The sequence below is a fragment of the Stylophora pistillata genome, chromosome 10, assembly GCF_964205215.1.
Source record: "Stylophora pistillata chromosome 10, jaStyPist1.2, whole genome shotgun sequence".
NCBI classification, from domain to species: Eukaryota; Metazoa; Cnidaria; class Anthozoa; order Scleractinia; family Pocilloporidae; genus Stylophora; species Stylophora pistillata.
Genome location: NC_142528.1, coordinates 18,153,566 through 18,164,290, shown reverse-complemented (window position 1 = coordinate 18,164,290; position 10,725 = coordinate 18,153,566). Strand labels below are relative to the sequence as shown.

The following is a 10,725-nucleotide window of genomic DNA, read 5'->3' as shown; positions in this document are numbered from 1 at the left end:
TTTTGCATGCAAAACAGAAAGACTTTGACGTCATATGTCAAAAACTCAGTCAAGCGTAAAATGATGCGATTTAGAGCAAAACATGGCCGGGGCGGACTCCCATATGAAACAGACGGGGATGCTCGTCGGAAATTTTAAATGTGACCCCTAAAGGAGACCATCTCGGTGTGGCTTAAGCAAATTTTGATCCCTAAAAGAGACCGCTCATGTTCATGCATTGTCTCTTTGGCACTTCGTAAAATAAAAAACTAGTTAATGTTGAGGTAATACGGTAAACAATTTATACCCCTAAGCGAGACGACGAGCATCCCCGTCTGTTTCATATGGGAGTCCCCCCCGGGAAAAAATGGTGCGATTTGTGAATAAATCGCACCAATTAGAGCCAATCAGATTTAAGGGACCATCATTGATTTCAAAATGGATGTAATAAATTTACGAATCGCACCATTTTTTCCTCTAAATCGCATCATTTTACTCTTGACTGAGTCTTTCTGTTTTGCATACAAAATAAGATGTAAAGCATTTCCGGTTCCGCTCTTTATTTAAAAACCGGCTCAGTACTGCATCAATAAAATATTTGAATTGACCAAGTCCTGTATTTGGACGATTTCAAAATGGAAGTGGTAATTGAACCTCATGTTGTGCAATTTTGGTCTGAAATCATACTTGTGATTTCAAATCACGCGTATGATTTCAGCCCAAATTGCACTCCACTCAGTTCAATTACCATTATTTATTCCTGCGTCTCCCCTCTTGCTGTTTGCCTTAAAATCAGGAACGAGAAAAGATCAAACCACACCTACAGGGGAAAAATGTTCTAAAGGCACTCGACAAGTGACCAAACACCTTATCAAGGTTGTTGTACCATCTCACTCAGCAAGCAAAACTAAAACAGCTGTTCTTTGCAAAGAGGATTCGTCCGGACGGAGACTCTGGAGTGTGGCAGATACGACATTTACAAGAGAGAACCAGAAGTGCTTAGGAGACCTCTTACCGGCATGCCGCTCGATCACTCAAACAACAGTGGGGCTTGGAAGAGCGAAAAGTCGTTTAAATGTGGTTTAAAAGTGGAAAATACTTTAGCCTTCTCTACAATTGGTACTGTCCAGAAAGTGTCGCAGAAATTTTATGAATGTCAATTTTACACTAAGGTTTTTACGCTAAGGTTTTACGCTAAGGTTTTTACGCTAAGGTTTTTACGCCAAGGTTTTAACGTGGGAAGATTGCATGGTGTATGCTATCCACTACCTTGCGTAGACGTTTTAAACATTTACAGATCGTGTGCTACTTTTCTGGCACCTTCTTTTCCCAGTTCTCTCAGATGCATGTCACCGAACGCAAGGTATGACTGAATTATCGTGAGTTTCCGCAACGTTTGCTTTTACATTTTGTACGTGATGATCCAAGAAAGATGAGCTCTGCATTTTGGTAAAAGACGTAACTGTAGGGGAAGTTAAAAAAGCACTTCATTTCACCCAACAACTGCACTCAGAAGAAATTACTAACAGACCACACTGAAATAAAGCGAACGGTGAGCCCACGAGAAATCATTTAGTTCTGAGGAAAAATTAAGAATCAAATATAATTAACAGTACTTGCTCCGAAAGAGACCGCAATTCCCCTAACTAATCGGATTGCCTTATTTTGAGCATTGAAAGGACCGACGAGTTATTGTGACTTACTGAAGTTACACTATAAATTATGTTACGCACAGGGAGAATCAGATGCTAATTATCTCGTCTTTGATTGTACATTTTTTCGTGACATTATCTGGCGCCACAGGGATATGATTTTTTTTACAAGATACCATTTTTTAAAAGGAAAGTGCAAGTTGAATTTTACCTTACGGCTTGACCACAGTCTCATGCCAGGAATGTCTAGTTGCAACCTCAATCTAAAACTATCCTAAACGTCTGGAAAACAGACAAATGGGTGTGTGATGTAATATTCATGGGCTGAATTGTTTATAGTCTCGCCTTAATTATGGTTTTCAATAAAATCCTAACAATAGCTCCTCCTTCAAATAAAATATTGATTGTTCCGGTTTCAACAGATTCTGCCTGAATTAAATGAAATCTCCTCCGAAAGGAATCGCTCAAGTGTAATCTCGTGTTTGTAATATTTTTCCTCTTTTGTCTCTTTTCTAAAAAGTATACTCTAAGCTAGCATCTGGAAAATCTTTGCATCATCCAAGTCATCTTATCATTATTTAGTGCTCGATGTTACGATATTTACGCGCTACTCCTAATCTTGCATGCGTCATCCCGACGTTCTAAGATTTCCTCATGTCTAATCTTAAATAAGAAATGTGTTTTTGCCTTTCGGCACGAACCAAAGCCAGACTTGCATGAAGGAAAGAACAATCATTTACCTCTCATCGATGAATAATTTATACGATATGTACATGAGCTAAGGACGGGTGCCAAGTGAGTAATAAATATGCAGGCTATTTTGTTGAGTACGACATGGAAGGGGTGACAACGGCAAACAATAAATCAGTCAAAGTTTCCGGCAATTCCGTTTTCCGTTTTAAGAATTGGTTTTACATCTAAATTGCGACCCGTTGTGAAGTTTCATTATTCAATGCACTGATGATCAGTATGATCTAAAGAACATAACCCTGAATTTGTAAGAGTAATCGCCGGATTCCGTTTTTGAAGGAATCGAAAGAACGTTTTTCAATTTCTCCACAACAAAAATTGAAATTTGGTACTTTTTACCATATCGTCTGCTTCCGAGTCTGTGTTAACTTAGTTTCAGACTGTTAGTTACAGCATCAAGCATTTGGAATTCTACGATCTTTCCGGCATTTTATTGAAGCTATAGTTTCCAACAACTTAGGGAAGTTAAAGTAAATGACAAGATAGGATGGGATAAACACGCAAGTTGTTGGTCAGCAATCTCGCACATGGTAACAACATGATGATATGAAGACGTGGAGGATATGTAGGTGAATCGACCATGTTATACACAACTTGATTTGTTCTCTTGCCGTCGATTGGTGAAGAATAACAAGTAGTCCTCATAGATTTGTCTTTTAAAATTTTCATTTTTATTTATTGTCGTAGATTTAGAAATAGAAAAAAAGGCATTTGATTTTTACTTTGAAGAAATTATTGCAGCAAACAGGATATCAAATTTTCATTTTATTTGTGGACTGCTACGCTAAAACGACACCGAATGTCCGTTGAAAATTACGTATCCCCAAAAACTAAAAATGTCGAACGTTGTTTACTGTTTTAAAATTTAACTGACAAAGGATCGGTGAGTATTTCTGTCAAAGTGGGTTCCTTCGATACACTAGCTTTACATGTACGTAAAATGATTGAGTTGTAGCTTATTGATAAACGTACCATAATTATAAATCCCAAGGAAATCCCACGATCATTAAGATACTATTGTTTACAACACCATCAATAAACGCGAGAATCGAGCATATATTTCTTTTTATTTTAAGTGTATAGAAGCATGTTTTGCGGCCTTTACTTGAAATTTAATACGCGAGCTGTTTCACTCAAAGAAACTGAAAATGCCAACACGAGAGAAAACCTTTCTCAGTGCTGCTATACTACAGTTGCTTCATTTAGTTTCTTTGTAAGCGCCTTAAGCACTTTGTATTAATTGGCTAGCATAATAATTCAGCGAAAGAAATTTCAGATAGAATTCAAGACAGCCTGTTGGCGCTCTAGGTTATTGCACCATATCGATTTGCCGAACACTACTTCCAACTAAAATCGATGTATTTCACAATTAATCAGTTTGCTTGTAGTTAATAACCAGTTGCGCCCAATGTCTCTTAGACGCAGTAGGGTTCGAAACTGTTTTTCAAGGCTTGTTATTGACATTTTTTTCTTGAGAGGGATTCGTTAAATTGTCTCTTAAAGCAATATGTAGAGCCATACGGCTCGATAAACATACCTGTGAAGGAGAAAAATAGGCGATATTGCTCCGTATATTGCTTTGAAGGATGAATGAATGATTCCTGAAAGATCATAAAAACACATTTGAAATAATTTGATTACTGTCATTCTCAGTTACCCAATATCAGGGAACTTTTCTTTTAATAGGCTTTGGAATAAGGCCAGTCTGAAGGGCGACAAGGAACAAACCAACGAACTTACAAAAAAGGTTTAATTTTTAATCGCTGGCTTGCCTTGAGAGGCACTCACTGTCGTGCTGGAACAGTCTGGATGAAAGTCATCCCTGATCATATCCGGTTGGCGCAATCTTAGCACTGAAGACAATTCAAAGCAAAAATTAATAATTGAGGTAAGTGTATCTGCTGATTCCTTCCTTTAATTCTCTTAAGACCATAGATTGCATAGAGATTGAAACCGTGTATTTGCAAATAGCTGTCTTCTAGGTTAAGCTCCTTATCAGTATTACGAAACAGTCGCGCTTTTATTTGTTTTTCGAAGGGAGGTTGCAAATGACGATCAAAATACAACTCGAGCTATTAGCGGAGCGATCGATAGAACTCCATCTCTCCGTATTCTGTGCCAAAAGATTGGATTGTGCCGCGCGCCAAATCGGTTCAAAACTCAACGAGTTTTATGGTATCCTAAGCCGAGGTTATGTTGATAATCAGAAATAAAAAAAACTGCGCACAGGGGTCAGGTACATAACTGAAGAAGGGGTTGGTCCCACTCAATGCATAACAACTTCAGAGATTTGAAATACAAAACAAAATCACGCACAGCTTGATGTAAGGCACAAAAAACCTCTGCAAATTTTAACTATTATATATATGTAAAGGTAAATAACTGAAGAGGGTCTCTGACCGAAACGTTTTATTAAAATTTTTTTTTCATTTACGTCAGAAGTTGTCCATTCTCGCATTTTTTTTTTTTTAACTCTCTACGTTCGTGTTTGCTGTGAGGTTTGGACTGCGAATCTTTATTGATCCTCCTGGCGCGGTGCACCTTTGTTGGCCTGAGAGTTCCAGTAACAACTTCTATATATATATACAGGAAGTATGCGTTTCGATTTTGCCGTATTACAGTGCTCGATACATAAATGAAGAGCGCAAGATATGTCGAGTTAGAAAAATAACAAAGACTACGGTTTTTCATCCCTGGAGGGATGAAACCGTAGTCTTTGTTATTTTTCTATTGTAACAGTTGTTATATTTCTATTGTTATTTTTCAAACTCAACATATGATATATACACGCACGTCATACTTATAGTTTTTGAATGGGAAGAAATGCGGTTTTCCTAAAAAGGAAGAGCGATTTCCTCGATATTGTCGTGGTTTTTTGCCATCATAACAACTATCATGATAGGATGCAGTTTCAAAATTGCACAATTCAATTCAAAATTTACAACAGCTTCTTAACTAAATGACCTATGATATTTTCGCAAGAGGAGTCTGGTTCATTTTGTGAACAGATTTTGAAAGCAACGAGTTAGTGAACCGTATGATTATTTCCTTAATTGTAAAATCATTCAACTGGTACCTTGTGGAAGTCAAATGCGAAGGCAAAACAGATTAAGTATGTCGGAGCCCTGGGGAGATTGACATCTGTTTCAGGATATGGAAACAATAACGGTAAGGAATAAAGGGATGCAGGTAGCGAAAAATCTTTCATGCAGGGTAAAAAGTTGCGAGAACCTCCTTGGCTAGATTTTATAGAATTATGCATGACGGACATGGCATGACGGACATGGCATGAAGGACATGGCATGACGGACATGGCATGACGGTCATGGCATGACGGACATGGCATGACGGACATGGCATGACGGACATGGCATGAAGGACATGGCATGACGGACATGGCATGACGGACATGGCATGACGGACATGGCATGACGGGCATGGCATGACGGTCATGGCATGATGGACATGGCATGACGGACATGGCATGACGGACATTGTGAGAACCTCTTTGGCTAGATTTTTTGCTTTGAAAATAAATTCTCGTGATTTGACCATTCAGCATTGGTTACCTCCACTTCGATGAATGGTAGTTACTTGTTTCATAAATACATTATGTTTGAGAATGTACTAATTAAACTCTTCCGATATGGAGCCAAACTCAGGTTTCAATTTTATCTCCGATTCAAAACTTATTTCCGACTTCAGCGTCAAATTGTTATCAAAACTTAATTTCCTTTTCGATTGTGACAACTAGGTAGATAAATTATTTGGTGTTACGGGAGAAATTGGTGATTTTTTCGAGTGTTTTGAAGCACATTTATTTATTCGTGACTTTTTTAACATTTTAGTCGTTTTCAACTCATTCGAGTCTCTTTCATCATTCAAAAAGATAAAACTCCAACAGTAGTTTTTCAACTCCTAACTGGTACATATCATTTTGTACTCGTCGACTTTGTGCACCTGCACATCGGTTGTGTTGTGATCTCATTCTAAGTGGACATTGTTATGTAAATATTCCTGGTAGTGACTTTTCGCGGTAATTCACTTCTCAAGGAGGTTGCCAGCTGAACTTGCAGTCGTAATTGTTTTCTCTCATACGATAATTTTCCTTGTTGCCACTTGTTCAAAATTAACACCAACATCCACAAATAAGCAGAAATTTTAACTTACTTTTATACTTCTCATGTTGCTCTTCCGAAATTAAGATAAGTAGTAATTTTTAATTTCAAAGTTGTGAGTTCAATCTGAGTTAGTGGTTTCCGAACATATGAATGTTTAAATAGAATCGTTAACTTCTAAGAGACATTTTCCACTTCTTTTGTGATGCTATTCAAATAGAGTAAATTAGAGAACAATAGAACCATGCTGAATACATATGTCTGTATCTGACGTCACCGAATGGGACAATGCCAAAGATCTTCTACGTAAAATAGACAAGACGAAAACGGTGATTATTACTGGAAAACGTCTCAGCTCGAAAGTAGACACTAAAACGTGTTATTTAACAGCATCAATGCACATAATTATGTGCCAAATACCAAATTGCTAGGTGTAGAACTTAATAGTAAACTATCTTTCTCTACTCATGTTGAAAATGTTTATAAAAAAGTTTCTCAACGCATTGGCGTATTAAGTATGCCTTTCGATGAAGCAACGACGTTTATGTTATGTTAGCATGATAAGACCTGAATTGAATCATGGAGCTGTTGTTTGGACCAACAGTGAAAATGGCCTTTCAGGTAAAATAACAGAAACGTGCATTTAAACTGATTACTGATGCCGATTCTAAGGCCTCTTCTGTTAGATTATTTAATGATTTAAGTTGATTAACTTTTTACGAGGAGGCTAAAATTTCCAAATGACTCATTACATTCAAGAGACTACGGGGAGAATCGCCTAGTATATTCACTTCTCGTAACACTGGATATGCAAACTATAACTTAGATAGCGTTAAAAATTTCAGCGTAACCACATGTCAACTATGGAACAGTTTTCCTTTCACCTCACGACAAAAGACATCAGGAAACTTTTTTAAGATTGCATCGTTCACTACGTTTGTGACCAGAGAGATTACGAAATTGAGTATGGTAGAGGTCATGTCGGTTTTCGGCATTAACTAAAATAAAAGCGCTGCGGAAGCAAACGCTGTCTAGTCCTTGACGTTCGTACAAGTTCTCTCGAAGCAGATCCCCGTCTAGGAAAACGAGACGAGTTTCCGTTCCCGGCCGCTACTGAGTTGTCTCTACTGAGCTATTTTCCTCCATTGTCGTCACTGTTATTTTTCTCCCTGGAAAATTCCAGTTAGTACGAAAAAACTACCGTCACATTGGATCCATCACATTCTTAAACTTGGATCTTTTAAAGAATTTCCGCCACCGGATGTCAACTGATGTCTTACTTCACGCGAAGCTTTTAACACCTGTATATACGAAATGAATAAAATTAAATCGTTATTTACTTATGGGGAGACAATTTCAAAATTTTTGTATTAATAAATGTACAGCCTGTATACTGTTGTACCAGCTTAGAGCATATTATCTGCTAAAACGAATCATTCAATAGCATTTTTTTGTTGTTTTCTAATTAGATGAGCCTGGAAATAATCATTTCCATTACATTGCCTTTTCAGTAAAGAGAAGAAGCTGAGCTAAAAGGAAAAAAAGAATCTGAGAATGAAGTCCTAAAAACTTGATTAGCTGCCGGCTTAGGTTTGTTGTTTACGTAATTTACATGAGATACTCAACGACAGCAGCACTATCGCAGCACTTTACCGTGACAACAAAGACGTGCGCTGACACTTTGGTGTATTCAAAAGTGATTTAAAAGCTAAACTCTGATGTTGCAAGGTATCAATATTTTTCGCGATAAATTCGCCATCCCACGGGCTCTCGAGAAAACGAGACAAAAAGGTCAATTAAGAAAGTCCCATTTCCTTTAATTGCAGAGCGGGACGTCCTCACTCTAGGCAGTCATGCAGCGGATTTTTATCGCCTGTTTTTCACGACGCTTTCCCACTGTTTACAGTTTATCAATCTTGATGCTGCTTGCCTCAGTTCTAATTTTAAGAAGTGATGCTGAGCCAAGAATCAAGGACGTAAATGGAATGGGATCCATGGCTTGTTCTCCATCGCTTTCAGTTTACCGGAACGAGATTCTTGCTCGACTTCCATACGTAGAAACAAACGCTACAAACCACTCATGCTCAGACGAAGGACTTTTGACAAGTAATGTACTTTGATTTCAACTATTTTCGCTTTCTTTTAATTTCTTACCGTCTTTTTATTGAGTCCGGTTGATTCAGTTCTGCACGATTATATAATGATTGTTTTTTTCTTGATGTTTTGGAAGTTGTTTTCAATGCTGATTGGAAGGTATTCTGACTTCAAACCGACACATTGAAGTCTCTTCAAAAAATTAATTTTTTTACTTTTGACTGCTAGAACTGTTTGCTCTGTAGTAGGTCTTGCATTAGGTGTTTTATAGCCAAGCGAACATTGCAAGTGACCGCTTCCAAAAAATAACTTCCTTTTTAAATATCCATTTCAAGCCTTTAGCAACCACTTCAAGTCGACCGTTTTTTATGGAAGCTAAATGATTCACTTTACTTGGTTTACAACCATTATTCTCCGATGGGTTAGATTTGAGTTTCATAATCTGATTGCAAACAGTAGAATTCAGAAATCATAACAGCATCTTAGATTAGTATATACTAAAACAATGGATAGCGTTGAAGGCGCGCTCTGATTGGTTAGTCAAACTCCGAATATCCTTTGCTATTTACCTCCGAGCAACTTGGGAAAAAATGGCGTCCCGGTTTGCATCCGTGACAAGCGAAGAAATCTTTCAAATTAACGACGAAGCAGTCCCTAAAAAAACAAAGAAAACGACTGTATTTGATTTGGCCGTGTTTAAAGGTAATGGTGTAAGTTTCTAACCCGGAGTTTATCGATAAAAACCAATAAGAAAGGTTTTGTTTACAAATGCAAATTAATCTTAAGTAACCTCACTTGTTCACTTCCGTGCGTGAAAATGTTGGAATCGTTGCTAGAACGTATGAATTAAAATAAATTTTTGGTGGTGTATATTATCTCACTGCGGTGGATATTTACCGAACCGCGAAGCGGTTCGGTAAATATCCACCACTAACCACCTCCACTTTGGTGAATAGTTGTTAATTGTTTCATGCCTAACTATCCATTGAAAAGGAAGCGACTGTATCTTGTTTGTAAATTTAGTCCATACAAACAGAAAATAGGTAATCAATCAACAATGAATCAAGAAAAATGTGCCTACAAATTTCTTGATTTTGTGGCAAAACCACAGCTTGCTTTTTGAAATCGGAAAACAGAGACAATTGGGGTTAAACTCTTCAAACTGACCTCACAAAATCATAAGAATTGTTCTCACACTCGATTACAGTCAATCCGAAATTCGGAAAATCTTTACATTATTGATACGAGGCAATTCGTTTTACGAATGTTTTGACTCATCCTTTTTCATTCAATTATTTTTTTCGGCTTGTGTTTTCAATAGGGAAACGAGAGATTAGCTAAACTGGGAGATAATCCAACGAAACTTGCATGCATTAGCTACAAAGTTTGATGAGAAATCTATATATTTATCGTGTCTTTCAGGGGGAGCAAAATAAAATTCATTGATTTCCATTCCACGTTACCAGAGAGACAACCCGACAAATAAAACGAGGGGAGCTGCTTAAATAAAGATACAAATATTCTCTAAATTGTAGAGGTAGACAAAAAGAAATTAATGCAGGATGTTAACATTTTAAACCAAGTGGGGAAAGAAACGACAAACATTATGATAAGCATACTCTTTTCAGAATAAACAAACGTACGAAGTTTTAGTCGGATAGTCATGGGTTCCATAATATCCTTAGTGTTAATAATACATTTCTTAGGTGAACTGAAGTTTTTTTACAAGCAAGGATTAGAGCAAAAAACCACACTTTCTATCGGTTTACCAGTGTAAAAACCTACGCAGTATGTCCAAAAAAACACTAGTAAAGGTTTTAATTCCCAGCTGAAGGAAAGTTTGGAGATAAAAATTAGCGATAAAAAAGCGCGACGTTTCGACCTCTCCGGGGTCATTTTCAAGTGGGTAAAAGCTTTCGAAATTAGCATAAAAATGCAGAAAAGTTTAAATGGGTAAGAAATGTGGCGAACGCTAAAATGCAATAAAAATGTAAGATTCGTATTAACAAAGATTTAGTAATACATAGACAGGTAAAAACGAACGATATAATATCCCGACGTTTCGGCGACTTCATGACGCAATTATCAGGGTACAAATGAAAATAAAATTAACAAATGCGAGTTCAAGAGTT

The 10,725-nt window shown here is 37.3% G+C and overlaps 1 protein-coding gene across 5 annotated transcripts in view; it reads left to right on the top strand.

Moving 5' to 3' along the window:
* Window positions 1-2,457: 2,457 nt before the first annotated feature.
* Window positions 2,458-10,725, top strand: part of LOC111321915 (uncharacterized) — a 30,335-nt gene continuing 22,067 nt past the window's right edge. The window contains exons 1-4 of one of the 5 annotated variants that reach the window (XM_088734994.1): window positions 2,458-2,950; window positions 4,068-4,269; window positions 8,011-8,089; window positions 8,326-8,605. In XM_088734994.1, coding sequence (XP_088591120.1) covers window positions 8,353-8,605 — 253 coding nt within the window. In that variant the 5' untranslated portion in view covers window positions 2,458-2,950; window positions 4,068-4,269; window positions 8,011-8,089; window positions 8,326-8,352. The remainder of the gene's footprint in view (window positions 2,951-4,067; window positions 4,270-8,010; window positions 8,090-8,325; window positions 8,606-10,725) is intronic. The other 4 variants (XM_088734993.1, XM_088734991.1, XM_088734992.1 and 1 more) reach the window with 4 other exon arrangements.